Consider the following 22961-nt stretch of genomic DNA (forward strand, 5'->3'; position numbering starts at 1 on the left):
GAAAAGTAATCGCAATATTTTTGTTTACTTTTCCTTTCTTTTCGTAACTTAGATTCACAGTTTAACTGTTAAGTGTATTTGCAAATAACATAAATTGCACACAAAAGATAGCATACATATACGTAGCGTGTCTCAGTTAGTTGTGCATTCTGCGTGTCGTGATGGGAAGCAGACATGTTTTAATAGAAACGCCTTCTGATTATCAATTTCCAAACGGAAGTGTCCCCTTTCATAACGATAGCAGATGGCCCAATGCTGTAATTATCAAATAATCGTGGTTATTTTGATCTAAACACACAAAGCAATGCACATTAGCGAAAACATATGCTATACATGTATAAGTTCCCATTGAGAATTTTATTTCTGAAAATTAGCCATTCAAAAAGCATGAATCGACACTTATTGCTCTATTTGTTTAAATGCTATAATGATTGACCACCCCGTGGGTTCATTTGTCTTTTTGCGTGCGAACTTGCAACTGTTCGCAACTTTTAATGTCTTGGCGAGTCGGCACAGTGTTGTTTTAAATCATACCCGTCAACACATACATAATGTATTATTTTCCGCCATACTTAATTTAATGAAATAACAAATAGATAGCGGGTTTTTATACAAAAACATTATTTCTTCAATGCAATACTCCAATATCTTTATTTAATTAGTTAAGCAACATAATCGTATGCTTTTCAATATGGGTGGATAATAGAGTAAAAACTAAATGTGCACCTGCTTATCTCGCATTTAGAAATGCGGTAACATTAAACTAATTAAGCTATATGTATAGGTAATTGTCATTAGAAACTCTATATTGCTTACACATGCAAGCTTGTGTTCGGCGGGAAAAGCGACAACGAGATCATACAACGCATAGACATACATGTATTTTAAATGAGTCGCATTCTGAGAAAACTGAGCTTCTTGCATGTGCCTGTACAGTCCGCCAAAATTGGATTTTTGCTAAGAAGAGACTTCATTTTAACGAAAAATGTCACAAAAGCGGAGAGTGTCGTCCCTGATTAGCCTGTGCGGACTGCACAGGCTAATCTGGGCCGACACTTTACGCACACGCATTATGCCCAGATTTCTCAGAACGCGACTCAAATTATAGAGAAATACAGATGAGAACATATATATTCCATATTGGATGGTTGTGTTGAAACAGATCCGACTATAAAATGGCGAAATAACTTACAAACACACATTAGACAACAGACCAGTACTAGTACGACAGACAGAGGAATTCATTCAGAAAAAATAATGGATGTATGTAGTAAACATGCATTTATGTGTTGACGACGTTTTACAATGAAGGTTGTACAGTTTCAATTTCTTCAATCCATTGACGCTAACGTTAACCTTCATATTCAAAAAGAAATGTCAACATAGTTATTTGATTTAAAACCTTTGCTGAAGCCTCACATGATAAGCTTCATATTTATCCAATACTCATCTAATATTAGTTAGAGTTAGAATGAAATATTATTGTTCACAATCGTAACATGCTAAGATGTCCCTTTAGTTATATCTCACATTACAGTAAGTGTCTGATAGACATGTCGTCTGCCAAACATGCTTAAAAGATTACAAGTGTTTCAAGTAAGTCCCACGATTATTAAGTACACTGTGGGATAGTGACGGGTAATTGATACCAACTTATGTAAAAGTACGGTGTTCAAATGTGACATATAGGCCACAGTGTATTGTTTAAAACACTAATCCTTTGGTTGCATCTGTGTGCTACAGCCTCATACAAGTCATTATATACCAGAATATTATGTAGGACTTGTTAACCGTCAGATTTAATGAACGGTGTTACGATTTAAAAGTTTAATGTTTTGTTCAGGGCGAAGCACCAACACGATAAAAGTATATTTCTCACAATTAGTTCAGAAAGGAACTTACTCTTGGTATTGGCTACTTACACAAAGAGTTGTCGTCTATTTTAAGGTGATTAATAATATTATTCATTTCAGACAGTATAACTTGTAAATGTTCTTGTCTATCATCAGCATGGCTTTCTAGTGAAGGGCATCTATTATGCCATCCGTTCGCCGTCAGAATAGTGTACACAAATGCATTTTGTTCAGACATGTCCACGCTAATTAAGTTACCTCTGGGCACAATTCTTTTCTGCCTCGCGTTATTACATAACTTAGATACAAATGCGATTCATAAAACCTTTAACGTGTGCATACAATTTCCTCTATGAATCGCCTTTCCACTAACATAGTGACTTTCACCACCATGGGATTAGGACGGAGTGACGAAGAAAGTACAAAAAAACAATCGGAGTGAATTGGACATTTATTGCAAAATGTCGTAAACTTGAACAAAAACATCTAATTTAATCTAATTGATAAATGACAAGTTCCCTTCTACCCTGCTGGGCAAGGAAGAAAACCGAAAAACGTGAAACGTTTCGCGCCCGCCCAGCTGGAACCGATTACATTTATGGCTTAAAAGATTGACATGCAAAACGCATACATGCTGAAGAAGTGTCATATCAGAATGTGTGCATTTTATAACATCTAATATAATAATTTTCTAAATAAAATGACAAATAACAATTACAGGAAAGTTAACATCATATGAAATTAAGCTGCATATATACCTTAAAATAATTACATATACATGTATACGTATGTTCGTACACAAATATGATGTGAACATCTTTCTCAATAAATCAAGTAAACATGAACAAAATGTACTATGCAGATTTTTTTTTTTAAAGACTGAGTGACCATAATAGTTCGATACTGCGGTGGGTTGAATCAATAGCTAAGCTGTGTATTACAAAGAAGTTAGATGGCGCCTGTATTATGCTTTATACTTCTATACACTATTATACGATGTCACGGAGGTGACATTCGGAATATTTTTCTGCACGTTGACACGTGAAGTTATAACGTGTTCGCATTCAGGTCTTCAGGTGTTTAAGTGCAAGTCTGCAACTCCTCTCACTACGCGCCCTATTTTGGACCACTTCATTTTTCGCTTTATTGCGTCCATACAAAATTGGTGGAAATGAATCCCTATTATTTCTCTATGAAAAATTATTTGTACAGATTAATTGCATTTAACAACGTTATTTTGTAAATAAAAATATAAACTATGGGCATTATTTGTCCGCAACATCATTAAATTAACACAGCTACATTTAAACACCATGTACACCGATATAAACAAAATATTGGCCTGGATTTTTTTTAACAATTGCTTTCAGCCAATTGAGCTTTTAATTGAAATTACCCTGCAACGAAATCATATCCGATTGAGGCCATACCCGTTTATTTTATTTATTTCATTGAAAAGATGCACATAATCACGTGAGATCCTAAGGTAAACCTAAGAATTATTTTTGGATGTCTCCTCCGTGCCACCGTACTACCAAGTCTGCTCATTTAAAGCAAAAGGGACATAGATAAAGTCGCTTTTCAGACATCGTTACGTATTTCAGTGGGTTTATATTGGTAATGATAAGGGATGGGATAGCTGAATAAAAATAGTAAATGGCGGCATGGATGAACGGTGTTTTGAAATTATTAGCAAAAGTGGAGGCAATAACGAAAGTTTTGTTTGTAAAATTATTTTAGCTACCTACTGTTTATAAATAAATGACATACTTTGTGTTGCGAGTGCAATGTTCGATTAAAATAAACTGGGTCAATTAGACATTGATTGTGCGGCTATGATTCGCGATAAAGTGTTAATTGAACACATGTTCTTATTATTAGCGTTTGCTATGATAAAAAAATACATATGGATTACATATTCAATTGATTCTGTTTAATGCATATTAAAAAACGCTTATCAATAAAATGGTCCATACAACACGTTGTGGAATAATAATGGTGTTTATTGCGTTGGAAATAACTGTGGCATTTTCGGAACGATTAACAGGCGTAAGGTCCTTAAACCGCCCAAGGCGCGCCATAGAGTGGGGACCGGATATCGCCGGTCCATTCTGCGCTAAGCGGGCGCCGCGGTGCTGCCCGGACCGACTGGACGAGTGCTCGGTGCCCATCTTGGACACGCTTTGCTACTGCGACGACTTCTGCGACCGGGAACGTAGCGACTGCTGCCCGGACTTTCAATCCGTATGCCGCCGCCGGCCTTCTCCACCTCCTCCGATACGAGGTAAGTTCTTGAAGGAGCACTCTCGTCTTACTTATACGTGACATCTGTTCTAAAAATTCATATTGGTCGTACGTTTTCAAAGACACGCATCTGACGCGCCTTTTCGCCACAAAGTTTAGTGCAATGCAATTCTCTATTTGTTAGTTGATGTCCTATATTTTCTATTCGTGGAATTAAAAACTGAATGCTTTAATTTGATATTATATGTACGAGTATTTATTATAATAGGATGTATCACATTTAAATCGATCTAGATGATTCGGGTCGCGATGAACCTCAACATATTTGATATGTTATATAGACCAAATAGTTTTACTGATAAACCATAAACCTCTCTACGGGGTTCACTTTCACTGTTACTATAAATAACGCTATGCACGTACTCATGACATATATTTGAAGCTTAAAATGTTTAGAAGTCAGATAAAAACGCAAGTATATCCGTTCATTTAACGTACTATTTCTTTCACATAAGGTTATACAAGCTTTAGTTTAATGCATGCATACATATGTCAGCTAGTTTAACAGCAAAACATAATCGTTACAGAATGTAAAATTTTGAATACAAATGGATCCATACAGATATCATTCGGTTGTCTTTTTGCATATTTTGCAATTGAATTAAAGCCACACACATTGAAATGAAATACATGTTAATCAATACATATTGATGCAATTTGAAAGTGTGCAAAATTGTCATTAAATCTATAGCCTAGTTAGCAAGCTATTTTTTTATTGTAAAACCGAAAGTAGGATTTCTATACGTATACGTCCATTTCGACAAACGCGATTAGTTTTAAGTTTTAAAGCGCAAAAAAAATGGATTTCTACCTTGTAACTACCAGATATATTCTAATTGGCATAGATAAAATTAAATCTATAGACTAGTTAGCAAGTTATTTATTATTTTTCAACGGTTACGCTTTAAATACCGCAAGTAGGAATTCTAGACGTTTCGTCCATTTCGACAAACGCGATTATTTTTAAGTTTTCAAAAAGACGAATTGCTACATTGTAACCACCAGATATATTCTTATTAGCATAGATAAAATATGTTTGTTATTTATACTTAAATTTACTATGCCAAATGAGTTGTTTGGCTTTAATCGCTGACAGAAAAAATCTCTACTCTTGTTTTTGTAGTTACACAATTTATGTATAGAAAAGTTGTATAGTAAATGGAAAACACGGTTACTGTCGTGTTTTTTGTGTACGTTAGCAAGAGCATATAATTATTTAATAAGCGTGGGTGTGCAGGCAAATATTTTATCATACATTACATTAAGTAATTGAAAATGTGTTTATTGCTCGAGCTCTTTTACAATTAGTTTCTTTTTTATAGTATAGTGGTAAAAAGTCACTTTTTAAAGAATTAAATCAGTGAAGCACACGTACCAAGACGTCTTGAAATGGATTTTTAGCTTGTACAGTCCAACCTCTCCAAGCGACCACCTTTTAATAGAGACCACCTCTTCATAAAGACCACAACGATTTCCTCACGAACGATTTCACTATATATTGTACCTGCGAATAAAGCCCACCTGCGAACAAAGACCAAGGACCGCCATTTTACATTCCTAAATGTCCGTTGTGATACCTAACAAAGACCACTTCAATCATAACAATCAACGATTGCGCAACTTTCAATAACAAAAATGGCCACCATGACGCTGTGATAGTCACGTGATAAACATCTAACCAGTAGACTCGTCGGTCGCTATGGAGATATTGGCAAGTGAAAGTTTATACGTGATAGGTTTTCAACTCAAATGTTTACGATTGACTAAACGAGTTTTTATTTGCAATTAAATACACACAATCATTTTAATAGTTGTCTTTTACCTCAGAAGAAGAGCTAATGTATTAATGTAAACTTAATATTATAGGTAGATTCCTACAACAAATTACTTTTTTCTTTACGTTTCCCCCTTAACCGTTTGAACAGTATAAAAAAGCGCAAGTAAACTGCTGTCAGCTATAAGTGACGTAAGTTATCTGTGAGTCTATTTACATTATAATAATGTAAATATTAAACAATGTTTCTTATGAAGGGGCCTTTTCACATATTTTGGCACGTATTGAATTTTGTCGTTAAATGCTTCATATTGATGAATTTAAACATGGGACCTAAAATCTTCAGTAAAAAAACAATAATACGATAAAAAAAAAGAGAGAAAAAAAGTAATCACCAACTGGGCTCGAACCACTGACCCCTGATGTCCTGGAATAAAAAATGTCTGCCGCTTAATAGACCACTCGGCCATCCGTGTTCATGCTATGAAGCATTTTTTACTTTAAATAAGCAATCCACGTATTTTCACAAAATATAACGACAACATGAGAATTTTCCAAATTATTCAATCGTTTCGCGTTGCAACGCTTTATAATTTTCAGGTTTTCAAATCGTCAAAAGATGCATACAATGGATAGTTTAGAGCATGGTAAATGTTCAGTATTTCTATTTCCTCACAAATATCATAACTAAAACGAAAATTGCGAATCTGCAACAACTTGTTTTAATTTTGTCAATTTACCAAAACGTGAAAAGGCCCCTTTAATACTTTGTAAATTACAAAAATGAACATATCAACGACGTAATGACACAAGCAAACATCATATCGATTATGTTTATTCCCAACACATTTCTGAATGTAACCTTATCTGATTTATAAAACCTTTTATAATGAGTTCATGTACATTTAATTAAACAACGTTCAAATCAATTCAGTAAATGGGTCACTATGAACCTGCAATTTGATACGATATCAAGTCCACATTGTTTTACAGATTAGACACATGCGTTTCGGCGGGGATTCGCATTTTATGTTACAATAGAAAACTTGCAATTTTAACTCACACACATATTCGAAATCTCTATTTAACATTCTTGTTCAGTAAATTTCAAGTTAACCAAGCCACTATTATCGATTGTAGCAAAAATGATCGCAAAGTTTACAGTTATTTCGTGAAATAAAAACATGTTCGAAAGCTCAACCTGGACAACCAAAAAACGTGTAGGGTTGGCGCAAAACATGAGCATCTGTCGGGTAAGTGAAAAAACCCATCTCTTTTACGCCTAAGCATCAACATGATTCAAGTAAGAAGTGTTGTATGCATGTGTTAGATGAATTCAAAACAAAGTATTTCCAAAACCACATGTTGACTGGGTTTGTTTCTGAGTTGTTAAGCAATTTTATTTTCGTTCAGTTTGTCCTTTCATTCGTCCGTCTGTCATTATGTCTGCTACTTGATAAATCATTATAGCTGTACATGTGCAATTATTTGAACGGATCGACGATACAGTCATGCAATATAATAATTACTTTGTTTCACGAATATCTCATTTGCTTATTTACGATATAAATTGTGTGCAAAAAGTATATAATGATGGCATATATACGTAACTTACAATCATGTAAACTAGAATTGTTTAAATGGGTGTATGGTGTACTAGACTATCATCCATTACTTAGCCCAACTGGATTGCTTTCGCTGTAAATCACCTTATACAGTTTGAAATATGATCACTCCCTGCTATGTGTGTGCACATTCTTATCGTGCATTTGTAATTAGCAATTAATGAGGTATTGCATGTGCTTTGTGAGTATTTAAGCGAGAGCTTATGCGCATTGAACATGCCACGTTTGCAGGATTTACATTAAGAAGTAAACACCTACAACTTTGAATCGGTGCATGACCTGTTTGCCATTTTTTTGATATATGGCGGCGGTTTATTTGCACGATTGTTAAATTGCAAAACATGCAATTTCAAGTTACAGGGCTTTGTTTTAGCTGATTTTACCGCTTTTGTTCGGTCATATTCACCACGGCAAGTATTTTTTAAACAAATCATATCCCGAAATTTCCAAATGACAGGTTGACTTTCAAGTGTTTGGAAATGTCATAGCGTGATATTTACAGTTACGTTTCATAGACAGTCAATAAATAGCTTTCTCTCTGTCACGAAATGTCAATGTAGCTACGGTTCGGTCATATTCTGCCTGATGATATACGCCGCTGCAACATATACATATGTACAACCCTTTAATTTGGGAATGATTTTGATTACCCATCTGATGATTTTGCAATTCGAAGAAATTCTAAAGATGAACATTATAATAATTTTGGTTTATCACTTATAGAATTATGTTGTACATTTGATATCCATATTTTAAATGGTCGTCTTTTTGGTGATAAAGATGGTAATTTTACTTGTTTTGCTAATAATGGTGCAAGTGTCGTTGAATATATGATTGCGTCATCAAGTCTGTATAGATAAATCCTGACTTTAAAATTGGTGATAAAGATAACTCTGATCATTTTCCACTTATTTGCCAATTATGTTTTGAATCAACACAAACAAATTATTCAACAAGCAATATTTGTCATTCAAATGTGCGTTTATGGCAGCAGTTTATTTGGAACGATGATTTTAAAGACGATTTTTATAATAAATTTTGTATTAATTTCCGGGTTTTTTTTAAAGAAAAATTAAGAAATCGTAACGATCGTACTTTAAGTTCGTATATAAATATATTTCAAACTGGGAAAATATGAAGTCAAATTCTAAATTTTATTTTACTACCTCACAACCTGAATGGTGGGATCATGCATGTCATATTGCTAAAATTGAAAAGTCACGAGCTTTACGATATTTTAGAATTACAAATGATAGACAAGATCTAATGACAATAAAGGCTAAAAATATTTTCAAATCTATATGTTTAAACAAACAAGACATATAATCTGAAAAAAAGCGAAATGACCTAGTAAGTTCCCGGACAAAAATTCTAAAATGTTTTGGAAAACTTTAAAAGGAAACCGTAAACATCAAGAAAAGAGTATAGACCTAACGCAATTGCATGATTATTTAAAAAATTTATTTATAAATAAAGAAAGCAATTCCCAAGAGCAAGATGACATCAGTTTTGAAAATATTCAAAACGATTGTAGTAGTTTAAACGCACTCATTTGTAACCAAGAAATCATTGATAGCATACGTCACTAAAATCAAATCGTTCAGGGGGACCTGACGGAATTTGTATTGAAATGTATAAATTTACTATTAATTATATATTGCCTTTTTAAATCCACTTTTTATTGAGATTTTTTATTCATGTATTTTTCCTAATAATTGGAGCGAGAGTATAATTACTACACTACATAAAAAAGGATCTATTACCGAGCCTAATAATTACCGTGGTATCTCACTTATAGACAACATATGTAAAATCTTTTGACATATATTAAGTAATAGATTGACCATATGGTGTGACACTTTTGGTGTTATAGATGAGTCACAGGTAGGGTTTAGAAAACAATATACAACATCAGATAACATTTTTACAGTAATGGCGCTCTGTCAAAAATATTTATCTAAGAAAAAAGGTCGTTTTTATTGTATTTTTCTAGATTTTGCAAAAGCATTTGATAGCATACAACATCAAAAATTGTGGAATGCTTTTGCAAGAAAAAATGTTAATGGTAATTTTTTGGTTATTCTTCAACCGATGTATAGCAAAAGTTAAAATCATGTGTTAAGGTTAATAACAGATTGACGGAATTTTTCCCGTGTTATATTGGAACGAGGCAGGGCTGTATGACCAGTCCCATAATTTTTTCAATTTTCATATCTGCACTCAAAATGTGATCATGGTATATATGTTTCTGAATATAAAAAAATGAGTAAATTGCTTTAATGTTTACTGACGATGTTTCCACTTTCTCTGATAACATCATACGTCCGCAAAGGCAAATACATTCCATTGAACAATTCTGTTAATCTGTTGATTTGGAAATTGATCTTGATAAAACAAAAATCATCGTGTTTAGAATTGGTGGTGTTGTTAAACAAACTGAAAAATGGACATATTGTGGAGAAAATATTGATATTGTCTCATCTTATAAATATCTTGGTGTTTATTTTACGCCAAAACTTCTTTGGTCAAAAACTCAAGAAATGTTAGCACTGTAAGGTATAAAATCAATTGCTTGTATATTTCGATATCCACGTAAAAATGTTAAAAGAGTTAGATGATGCAGGTAGAAGGAGCTAGATATATATCAGAGAATTACTATTTAGTTACGGATTTGGTTATGTTTGGTTTGCTCAAGGTGTTGGGCATGAAGACAATTTTATACATCTGTTCAAAACACGAATAAAAGATTGTTATCTTCAAGTATAGAAATCAAAAATTGATAATTCTCCTAAAGCATTGCATTATAGATTTTTAAAAACCGATTTGTACTGTGAACCATATCTAAATATTAATTTGTCTTTTGTTTTAAGGAAAACTTTGTCAGGTTTGCGTTGCTCAGCACAGGATCTCATGATTGAGAAAGGTCGCCACTTATCAATATATACCATTTAAGATTTTGTCCATTTATGTGTGTAAAAAATAATATAAACGTAGTTGAAGATGAATACCATTTCTTTTTTAATGTGATGAATACGAAACATTTAGGCAAACATTCTTCAAATCTGACTGGTTAAGAAACCGATCTCATCAAATGTTTTATACTATCTTATGCTTAAAAGATGAACAAAATATTATAAATATCGCTAAGTTTTTGCATAACTCGATTGTCACAAGAAAAGAAACCTTAAACTAACATACTTGAAATAGATTGTTGTAATGCTCTTTCTTACTTTTTAATCATGTGTATAGAGTTATCATTTGAGAAACTTTTTCTATTCTAGCATTAGTATATTAAATGTTTTACATAAATAAAGTGTATAACAACACACTTAAATGTTCTTAAATGTATGATTATGTATCACTCTGTTTGACATATTTTCATGTAAATGCTGTATTTTGGGACAGTGGCCTATATTACCTAATAAACATGTCTATGTTTATGATTACACAATATATTCTTCAATTGTTTTATTTTATCATAAATGGTAACCCATACACATTATTTGACAATCTTAATGCAGTTATAATACGGTAATTTAAATTGACATATATATTATTTTTTAATTAAACATTTCTCAGATATGCAGAACAGGTCAATATATTATATCCCTTTTCATATAAAAGACCTTGACGTTTTGGGGGGAATTCTATCATCCAGTGTGAATTCACCCATGCAGGCTACTGCAATTATTGTCTGTAGCAGTATCGTTATGAATGTTAGTACAAATTTATATAGATTCACTTTTCGTATGCACACAGTATCGATAGCAGTACTCAAGCGTTTTACAATCGTCAATTGAGGTTCTATAACTGTGTAATCGCGAGTTCTAAACTAACCGGATGCATGCTTTGAAAATCTGTTTATTTGCAATCCAAAGATCTAAATATTTTCTTGTTTTTCTAAAGAAATATGCGTATGGAAATGTGTAGTTTTAATAATCGAATATATAAGGAGGAAATAAACATAGCATGCGCCTCTTTTAAGTTAACTTTTATTTCAATAAAGATTTTGAATGATGCAGCCAATTAGTTTATTGGTTACTCTTAAAAAAAATAAGACCTGGCAATACTTTGGTTCACATTTAATTCTTTTAGTTCGTGTATGAATATGTGTTACTGTTATCATTCAAAACCTTAAGGGATTTATTTAAGTTTAAACAAATAAAAGTAAATGGAAGTGAGCTGTATTCCATGAAAAACAGACGAAACAGCCTTGATATCTTCGTCATTTGGAGAACAATACCTCAAATATGAATAAAGAGGATACACAAACAATGCAACATAGCAATCATTAGACACAACAAAACGTGGCTTCTCACAATCAATTTACATGAATGTGGATTTATTGGCAAACTCGTATAAAGTTGATTAATATGAAAAGTTCAATTCTTTAAGAAATGAAGAGAAAATATTGTTTTTTTTCCGAGTCTGATTCTGGAATATATATAAATATATATAACACGGATTAGTTGATGGCATAGTAAAGAGGATCAGTAAACATCATATTAGACATACTGCTGTAGATAATCTCGGATTTCTTTCCTTTGTGATACAACAATTCCAAATCAGCGCCAACCTTGATAAAAACCTACAGAAATGTTACTGTGGCTGGAAAATCTGGGATGCAGTATGTAAACCTTCTCGTTCAGAACAGCAACCACAGCAAATCAATTTGCATTCTTAACATATCAAGAAAGGTAAATTTATAAACTGTTAAGATACTTTTCATCCTGTTAAATTGTTTTGAAATATATTACGATTTAATATGGAATATAATCATGTTATAATGTTTTGACCAGTCTTATAAGGTTTCATTTACATATTCTTTACAAACATAAACATTGTTATTTGAAATTGTTGATAATGTAATTCTTATTTATAAGATAATAATGATCAAAACACACGAAGCAATGTCTCTGGGTTAAAGTTGGTAAATAACTTTAATTGACGAAAAAAGCATTTCGTATCATAAATAAGAATCTGGTATTTATACTAATCATACATTATTTTATGTAATACTATCCAAAATGACATTTAATGATGGGATCAAATTTTTGCATAAACTGTATTGTATGTCATACTATACAGACTTTTCACTTAACAACTGAAGTGCAGTGAAAATACTTCATAATTAAACAGCAATTAATGTTTTTAGGAAAAGAAAAGATGTATGGGAATTTATTTCAATTTATGAAATGTTATTAAATTAAATCCAATAAATGTGACTTTCAATACTTGTAACCAGAAATTATATTATTTAGTTACATTGCTTACGTTTTTACGATTTTATTTTATAGAAAAAATCTCTTCGACTGGACTTAACAATGCAAATACATATTTGACATTTAAGTAAATAATACAGTTTTCTTGATTGATACGCGCGAAAGTGTATGAGGGTATTATATATCCTGGTGACTCAACGTCGCATTTACCCGACCTTTACATGTGTTTATTCTCCGTGAAAAGATCTTTTAGTCAAAAGACCGGTCTGTGCTACCATTTCACGCTATATCTATTTACATTAAGCTTTTTTCCCCCTCAATGTTTAACATTTATCCGAGACAAATTATTGTTTCACGTGTATTTTCCTTTCCAAATTTTGCATTGATAACACGAAGTATTATTAACAGTTTATAGAAAACTTACTCTCATTAAATCCATTTAATGCGAATCTGTCCATTTATTTGCATCTCACGTCACACATAGTGTCTTATATCATGCAGTCTGCCGACACGCTGACAAGATAAAACGAGTAGATCTATTTTGATTGCGTCCAACGAATATAAAAAAGTAGCGTGAATAATACTTGTTATATAATAAATAATGCTTTAGAAATATGGCATGTTATCGAAAAATTGTTTTGAACAGGATCTTATCATACATCCATCATTTATACCGTTTCAGCTCCCTGCGAGTACAATGGTAGATACTACCAACAGAATGACCAGGTGAAGATTAACTGTAACCTGTGGTGAGCTATATAATAATAACCGAAAAAATATTAAATGTGTAAAACAATATTACCTCGTACACACACTTTACGAATGACGAGATAATACATGCATTAGTTAAATATAAATTCATTTAATGCCATGTCTATAGCATAATGGAAATTTGATGCAAACTTTTGCTAAAATTCATGAATACATTAAATTGTATCTCACCGTTACCATGCCATAAGGCGTGTTGAAATGTGTTGATGACAAAATAAGTTCAGCAAATGCATTTTTTATCAGTAAGCACACTGTGAAAAGTACAAGACGGCATTGGATTTAAGGTGCTTAAATGCTTTGTCTTCCAGGCAACAGAGTTCAATTTTTGTTATACGTATGATGCGATTATTCGAATATTTGATTGAATAAAAAACGAGTTTTTGACAATATTCCATCTCCTCCGGACATATGAACTGTCCAATAGTGTATTATTTAGGTTGGCGTCTGCCCCTCCGCAGATTTGACCTGTAAATAAGTGTATTTTCCTGTCAGACTTATGTCGTTCTGGACATTTGAAATACTTAATAGTTTTTTTTAAAGGCGGCATTTTAACAATGACATTTTAACTCTCTAATAGAGATTTATCTAGACGGACCCATGTCCCTTAAAATAGTTGACAGTGCATGCGTTAGAAAATATCTAAACAATCTCACACCCTCTTTAAGATTTTACCTCAGAAGTGTTCAATATGAAGGGAAGCTGATTCCTTCTGATTCCAACTTCCAATTGAAAAACATAGATGGTCAAACACAGAAGGTTGTAATAGACTATGCACTTTATGTAACGCTCGCGAAGTTGGTGACAAATATCATTACCTCTTTAAATGTACTGTATTCAACGAATCACGAAAACAACTTATGCCTCGAAAATATATAAGAAACAGTACTTGTCTAAGTTTTGACGCCTTAATGAACGTAAAGAACAATCACATACTATTGAATCTAGGCAAGTTCTTAAAGGGCCTTTTCACAGATTTTGGCATTATTAAACTTATTCATTAAATGCTTTATATTGATAAATGTAAACATTGGATCGTAAAAGCTCCAGTAAAAAATCAAGAATAAAATTTAAAAAAGGAAAAGAACATTGCCCGGAGCAGGTTTCGAACCAGAGACCCCTGGAGTCTTGCCAGAGTCCTGAAGTAAAAACGAGTTAGCCTACTGAGCTATTCCGCCGTGTACACATTGTTGACGTACCTTATATAAGCAATCTTCGTAGTTTCACAAAATTTAACGACAAAAACAGAACTCTCCAAATTATTCAATCGTTTCGCGTTGCAACGCTTTATAATTTTTAGGTTTTAAAATCGTCAAAAGATGCGTATACTGGCTATATCAGAGCATTGTAAATGTTCAGTATTACTGTTTCCTCACAAATATCATAACTAAAACGAAAATTCGCGAATCTGAAACAACTTTTTTCAATTTTGTCAATTTACCAAAGCGTGAAAAGATCCCTTTAAATGAAGGTTTGATCAGAATGCATTAGCCAACCGGCACACAACAAGTTATTGTCTATGTTTTGATGATATTTTGTTTGAATAATTATCGCATTAGATACTTTCTAGTATGTTCATAAGCTTGTTTACTGTTGATGTTTGTGTATATTATAAATATTCACACACATCATAATAATTGTGTATACCCGCAGTCTGTCCTGTATCTTGTATTTGTATTTGTATTATTGTACCTCATATCGCATTTGTAAATGTGCTGAGTGTAAAAATAAACTGGTAAACCTTCCTGGCCACTAGGGGGCTACTAATTACGCACATATACGTTTGAGCCTCGCTCTGTGAAAAATAGGTTTAATGCATGTGCGTAAAGTTTCAACCCAGATTAGATTGTGCAGTCCACACAGGAGGCTAATCAGGGACGACACTTTTCGCCCAAACTTGATTTTGCTAAGAAGCGACTTTCTTTAAACGAAAACTATCATAAAAACGGAAAGTGTCGTCCCAGATTAGCATGTGCGGACTGCACAGGCTAATCTGGGACTGCACTTTACGCACATGCATTAAACCCCCTTTTTCACAGAGCACGGTCCATTAAAACTAGTCCAAATGTATATAATATTAATGATCAAAAGCACACATGCTACAAGTGGCCTATGGTCTATGTTTCAGTCGATGTGTAAGAGACATCATCAGTACCAACGGGTACTCGTTTCAATGTGGAAACAATGTGTGTCTCATACAAGAAAATGTTATAGACACCGTCAACAAGTACCCAAACAAATACGGGTAGGTATTACGTCATGTTACCATAGTAACGGTATCCGACATATTAGAACGTTACATGCAAGTCGTTCTATAACCCTGGTAAAAAAGCATCAATTAATCATTCTCTGAATTCCAAATATCGACTAAGATATGCTTCATACTGTTTTTGCTCCTAGTTTGCTGTTTATGTAACTTTCATGCAATGTTGTTCTTGTGAAGATTACAGTACCCTTGGAGGTGACTGCTGTAATGTGTTTGCTTTTGCAGATGGCAGGCGAGCAATTACTCTCAGTTTTGGGGCCTCACGCTCGAGGAGGGGCGTCGATACCGGCTGGGAACCAACAAACCGGATGAACCTGTAATAAACATGTCGAACATTGAGGTTAGATGATTAAAGCAGCCCATCCACAATCAATATAATTGTCAATTTTTAATAAAATTTATAGTGAATGGATGTTATTGAAGATTGAGTCAATGTATTGAAGAAAATCAGAGATCTCAAATATTTATTGACTGATTGTCAATTGTATTGACGAGTGTTTTGCACCTTTCAATAATATTTAATCAATATTTATACATTTCTATATGTAGTCTCGTCAAAATTTCCATACAGTCAACATGGCTAAAGGGCAAAAAATATTCTGTCAATATTATTGAGTCAGTGAAGTTGACAATGATATTGTGTGTGGATGGACCGCTTAAGGGCAATCATAACAAATTGTTATCTATGCACTAAATTAAATAATTGTTCAAATATTTAGGTTTACGCGCTTTATTATATGGTGGTTTGACTCGATGCAAAAAAAGCATATAACAGGAGAAACATCGATGTTGATTTGTGTCGTATTTTGGTGATAATTATACAGTACTTTACATCATGTCCTTATTTACTTTAATGCAGACATCATATTTAATGTGGGATATGGCTCGACAGCACGAACGTTTAAGTTTACTGTAAACCTGTGAAATATGTGCACAATTTAAACTGAAAACAAATATAGGACACGATTTCAGAGCGTAAGTTGTGCAAATAGAGTTTACGAATAATAGGTTATTTTTTGTAAACTATTTTGAGTACAAAACACGCTCTGAAAGATACACAACTTTGTCACTTTAGTAAAATTAATCAAACCTGTTCTGTTGTGTCCACATTTCAGGTACTGAACGATAAAAGTCTGCCGCGCGAGTTTGACTCCCGGAAGAAGTGGCCTGGCTGGGTACACGGGGTCCGTGACCAGGGCAACTGTGCAGCATCTTGGGCATTCTCTACAACCGGTCAGGAAACAACAGAAATACGATCAATTTTGCTGAAAGAGACGTGTTTACATGTTATCTTATTCTGAAAATGTCTTACATGTTATAATAAGAAAACTAAGAAACCTGTTATATTGGAAAATATTATCATAAACTTATTATGAAACTACATGTAATAACATGAAAAAGTCGAATAATGTATGCTTATGTTTGTCTCATTCTAAGATTGGAACCCGAGACCATTCTGAGCAAACTAAAGCGCGCTACGACCTGTCTTTCAAGCATTTGCAGTCGCAAAGTAGTTTAAACGCTTCTTAAGTAATGCTCGTATTGAACAAGGATTAATTACAACGTTACAATTTTCATATTCTGTCTTTTTCGATTTATGTTTATCAATAAACGAAGCATTATTTTTTTCCATGAGCGATATTTCATTTGGTTGGACCTTATTCATTTTTGCATCTATTACTTTTTTTACTAAAATCAAATTGCCAGTCTGTGAACAAGTACCTTTAACGAGTTTTATTCCAGTTATTTTAAAATCAAAATCCCTCTTAGACTTGTAGTAAAATATGTCCGTTTCGGGCAAAATGAACCACTATGTTAATTTTCAACAGTGTATGAAACTGGGGTTTTCTGCATAAAAAGGTGACTCTAGTATCAACCTTACGTTCTTTTAGTATAAAAATTGCAATTGAGTTTACACATGATCGAAGATAATAGATACAAACTTATTAATCCTTAAATGATAATAACGCTAACAAGTGATCGAACATCATGACTACAACGTATTTATCCTTATACCGTTGCAGCGCTGGCAGCTGATCGACTGTCCATTGAGTCCCGGGGCGCCATGGTGTTGGACCTGTCCCCACAGAATCTGCTCTCATGTAGTGATAACAACCAGGGCGGTTGTCTGGGCGGTAACCTTGATAGCGCCTGGTGGTTCCTGAGACATCGAGGGTAACGTAATTACAGTGTTTTGTTAATTGTATCCGTCGAAGAAGAGAAGCAAAGGCGTTACGTATTTATTATGCCAAATAATGTAGTGAAACATGTGAATTTACTATTAACAGATGCAAGTAAGATGTTTTTTCATTTCTTTGAGGTCAGGGCTGTGATGTGATGCAATTTAATTGGGTTTAATCTTTTGTCCAATATGTCAGCTTTGTTTTTTGTCTCGTTAGGAAAAGTTTGTTTTTTTTTCAAAAATGTAGGCCATTCTGGATTAATTCTATAATAGAACTCGCAGTGGGATTTACACGGGTCTGATTAGGTTTGTTTGACCCTGCAAAACTGTGAAAGGGGAATATCCCGCCTTGTCAAATAACATAAAAGTGGTTTCATCCGACCGGGACATTTTCCGGCCAACACGCTCTAAGTTACGCGTGCAATACTTGCCAATACAAATTCCACCAAATGCAAAATGAAGTTCTGTGCCCCAGGGTGACGACGGAGGCCTGCTACCCCTACACCAGCGGGGTCAACGGCAAGAACGGCACATGTCTGGCACGTGACCTGCAGCGGGATCGTTGGTGCCCGGCCGGCCGACAGACCCGGGACAAGCTGATATACGAGGCCACGCCCCCATACAAGATCTCGTCATCGGTAATCGCGGCGTGTAATTAATCTTTAATACGTTATTATATTTAGATACAGAAACGACCTAAATAAAAAAGCAAGGCGGTTGACTTACCCACATGATGACTATCTAAACTGGAAAATAGACTGATGAATAAATCATTAATGTTTTTATCAAAATCTATAGAACTTATATACACTAACAAGAAACCAGCTTTTAAAATTGAAAGGTGTGAATGAGTAAAAAGATAAAACTCGTGGATATAATTAATTAAAAGGTACAGGTATTTACCTCCTGATCAGAATGCATTCAATGTCACACCAGCGTTCGCTTGCAAAAGGTGGATTACTCATTTTATGCATGACTTATATAATAAAAGGAATATCGTAGAACTACTGTATGAACTGAGATAAATAAATGAATATCTTGAAATTACTTAAATTAACTGAGATAATTAAAGGAATAACTTAATAATACTACTCCATGAACTGAGATGCTTTAATGGATAACTTTTGATTAAGTGAGATGATATAAGGAATAGCTTGGATTAACTTATGTATTAACTGAGATAATTGAATAAATACAATATAGTATGGAATAACTATTCAATCTGTAAAGTGTTTAATTGTTCGGGTTTACATTAAGTGACATAGAAAGCAAAGTTATTTGCATCTGAATTCAAAACTATTATAATTTAAATGCGTTAAACGTAACAAAAGCGAATTTTATAGCTGATGAAAGTATTTGGATACATTATTTTACAGGTAAAAGATATCATGGCAGAAATAGAAATGAATGGACCAGTGCAAGGTATACATAATTTTCTGTATGAAGGTCTTAAATGACTGTATGCGTAACATAAAAGATGTGCCTCTACTTCGGAAAAACAATTAGACAATATACCTGTTAATACCGTTTGGTGTCCACATTAACAGTTATCGTTGGTTAAACTTTGTAATGTTAACGTCTCTACCGTAAAGCGGATGTGGATTTAAACATGCCGTTCGTCCATCGGTCTCTTCGTAACACTTTGATGTCTGCTCCTTATGGCCTATAACATTTGAAGCATACCCATGGAAATTGTCTGAAATGTTAAGGCCATAATGACACTGGGGCGATGTGCAGATGGTATGAGTCGCTCATGCGTGGTCAAGGTTAAGGTAATACTTCAGGACAAATTTGAACCTCCATTTTCTTCCCTGCTTCGTATCTCATATACTCTTTGAAAGATATCCATGAAAATTGGCTTCAATGTTATGGTCACTGAGACGATGTCTGAAACTTCTTAGTCAGTCACGCTTCATTTCTCTTTTAAACATTTGCTATAATGATAAAGCCATCGAGACAATGTGCACACGACATGAGACAGTTGTGCCAGATCAAAAGTCAGTTATGCCAGACCTCAAGGTCGAAAGTTGGAGCATGCCGGATCGTATCCGCTCTATTTCCCCAATAACCATTAGAGGATTTCCACGAAATTTCGCCAACATGTTGAAGTCATTTAGACGATGCGCAGAAGGCATGAGTATGTCACACCGGCGTAAAACTTGAAGGTTATTGTATAGACTATCTTTCCTATATGCTTCGTATCTGCTTTACCTATTGAAGGATACTCATAACAAATTAATGCCTTTTAGTAGACGACCGAAATTCATCAGTCAATCACGCTTACCCAAAGTCATGGTCAACACTTCAAAGGCGAAATATCGGCGGGATATTTAGGTGTCTCTTGTACTGCCTTGTTATTATTATCTACACGAAAACACTGCCATGTCCACACAAACAGCTATGATTGTGTTTTGCCACAGCGACGTTCCGTGTTCAGGACGACTTCTTCATGTACCGGTCTGGGGTCTACAAGTACTCACGCACGGGCTCGGTCTCCGCCTTCCAGGAGGACGATAGAAGGCTGTACCATTCCGTCAGGATCATCGGGTATGTGCTGTCGTCTCAACTGGTTGATTTGAACTGCATCCAATTGTTTTTGCATTTAGTTTTCGCCCTTATCGTGTTGAACATAAAATACTTAACCCATTTATGCCTAGCGTCTAGAAAAAAAGCATTGGCAAACAGCGTTGACCCAAATGAGACGCCGCATGTTTGCTTAAAGGAATTTCTGTAAGAAATATTCTAAATATAGAAATAAATATACTAGAAATCCCTAATTTTTTAAATAAATTGATCTAATTTAGAAGGATGGGAGAGTCTACTAGGCATAAATGGGTTGAACGTTTAAATTTACCAAGGCCATTGAATGATTTATTTTTCAGTTGGGGCGAGGAGGTGATAAGTCAGCGCCTGGTGAGATACTGGGTAAGTTGTGTGCATACAAATCATGCAGCAAATTAGTTTTGACGTGTTTCTTTAGCATATGTTTTCTTATGTTCCATGTTTGCATACCCGTTATTTTCGCTATTAATATAGAGATCAATAAGATAGCTTGCTCTCGGTATATATTTTGTCCGTCATTTAATAATATATGGAACTGTTCCATGTCTTTAATATCTTCATTATTGCAAAATTGAATTCGTCTTTAGTAAAATTAAAGTAATACAAATGGGAATTGAACACATTTTTAATTGATAAAATGGACGCAAATGATTAACCGGTAGTAAAAAACTGGTTACATTAAATGCGCTGAGGTATGAATTCAAATTTTTGTAAGTTTCCCTTTCTCCGTAGCTGTGCGCAAACTCGTGGGGCACAGCCTGGGGCGAAGGTGGCTACTTCCGGATCGTGAGGGGGTCAAACGAGTGCGAGATCGAGTCCTTCGTGCTCGGTGTCTGGGGCAAGGTGGAGGCGGATACGGTGCTGAGGGAACTACTCAACGTATTCCGCGCGGAACGCCTGCAGGCGCGCACTGAACTGGAAAGAAGTAGAGGCAGACGACACTTGAGACGTCATCGCAGACGACAGAACAAACGCAAGAAGCAAAAGTCGTAATCTGTGTTCATTTTATTATGTGATAACTTTTTTAAATTGTTATCCTTAAAATTGATGCGAAAAAAGAAGAATTACACCAAATACTACATCAAGTATCGATTAAGGGAGAAAGAACATAGTATTAAATGACATTGTTGAGAACAAAACTTCAGAATTTGAAAACGGATGGTTCTGGATTACCCGTATGTGTGTGTCGCATGAAATGCATATGAATGAACTCAGTTGTTTCCTCGCCGATTCATGTATTAAATGCTCAACGTCCATTTTACCACAACGTATGGTCAGTAAGCAATTATATGCTACATCACAAGAAATGTATTCAAGCATATATAGAATGATTGATATTTGACGACACATAATGCAAATTCGGTGCCTTAAAGAAACCATGAAATCGGCTTTACATTTACGGCAGGGCGTAGCATATGGAAATGTCATTATAAGGAGTGGACGGTTTTAAGTGGTAAATTATTTCCCTTATAAAGGTATCAACAACTAAAAAAAGCACCTTGGTTTATCTTTCCTCGAAACTGTATCATATGTGCGCTGAATGTGAATAGACCAAATATACGGATAAGTTACTGCACATGTTAAAAGTGTGAATATTCTCGCTTATCTGGCAATATGTCAATAACGCTTTTTACATACTTGTTTTATTTTAAAGGGACCGTCAACCGCGATTGACGAAAAAAGAACAGTTCTAAAATATCATATTTTTTACAATTATTAGTTTATATTGATTAAAATATCACGACTGGTGTATTACATTACTTCTTAAGTTTCAATATATTCAGTATATTCCCTAGGCGGATCCAGGGGGGGGGGGGGCGAACGCGGCGTACGCCCCCCCCCCCTAAAATCGCCAAAGTAAAGTCAATTCATTTTATGTTTCACACTTAACTAACTCTAAATCACCTATTTGAACTTGTCAAAGCCTTCAATATCACTAAAATCGTGGAGCTTCTGGAGGGCTTTGCCCACCTGGACCCCCTAAATTATAAACTATGCACTATATTGACATTATAAGAAGGTATTTTGATGAAAGTATATAAGGCGTGACATGCTCGAGAAGTGGTTGTTAAAGCCTTCAAAATCACTAAAATCGTGGAGCTTACGGGGGGCTTCGCCGCCCTGAACCCCCTAGCAGGGCTTTGCCCTGCACCCACCAGGGACCCTAGCTGGACCCCCAGCAAATCTTTCAATATCCCGCCCCCCCCCCTAACCAGAAATCCTTGAGCCGCCCCTGTATTTGGTTATAAATTTTACTGGGTACAGGTACCAGGTAACTACTAGTTAACTATAAATAACGCAAGTAGATTGATCATCATCGTCACTTGGTAAACCCAGGAATGCAAATTGTGCATGCGTTGTAAATTGTATATATTTTATAAATAGATTGATAAATCTACTTGTGT

The 22961-nt window shown here is 34.4% G+C and overlaps 1 protein-coding gene across 1 annotated transcript; it reads left to right on the plus strand.

Moving 5' to 3' along the window:
* The first annotated feature begins 3423 nt into the window (after window positions 1-3423).
* On the plus strand, window positions 3424-22128 carry LOC127861372 (uncharacterized peptidase C1-like protein F26E4.3). The gene is made up of 11 exons (XM_052399769.1): window positions 3424-4137; window positions 13461-13527; window positions 15675-15791; window positions 16038-16152; window positions 16928-17045; window positions 17837-17987; window positions 18470-18632; window positions 19371-19416; window positions 20415-20541; window positions 20877-20919; window positions 21289-22128. The coding sequence occupies exons 1-11, from the start codon at window positions 3819-3821 to the stop codon at window positions 21547-21549; spliced, it is 1527 nt and encodes a 508-aa protein (XP_052255729.1). The 5' UTR covers window positions 3424-3818; the 3' UTR covers window positions 21550-22128.
* Window positions 22129-22961: the final 833 nt, after the last annotated feature.

Source organism: Dreissena polymorpha, chromosome 16 (assembly GCF_020536995.1).
Source record: "Dreissena polymorpha isolate Duluth1 chromosome 16, UMN_Dpol_1.0, whole genome shotgun sequence".
Classification (NCBI taxonomy): domain Eukaryota; kingdom Metazoa; phylum Mollusca; class Bivalvia; order Myida; family Dreissenidae; genus Dreissena; species Dreissena polymorpha.

Coding starts and splice junctions, on each gene's coding strand:
- LOC127861372 (XM_052399769.1), top strand. CDS start 3,819: ATGGTCCATACAACACGTTGTGGAATAATAATGGTGTTTATTGCGTTG. Junction 15,792..16,037: donor AAGTACCCAAACAAATACGG/GTAGGTATTACG, acceptor TTGCTTTTGCAG/ATGGCAGGCGAGCAATTACT. Junction 17,988..18,469: donor TGGTTCCTGAGACATCGAGG/GTAACGTAATTA, acceptor TCTGTGCCCCAG/GGTGACGACGGAGGCCTGCT.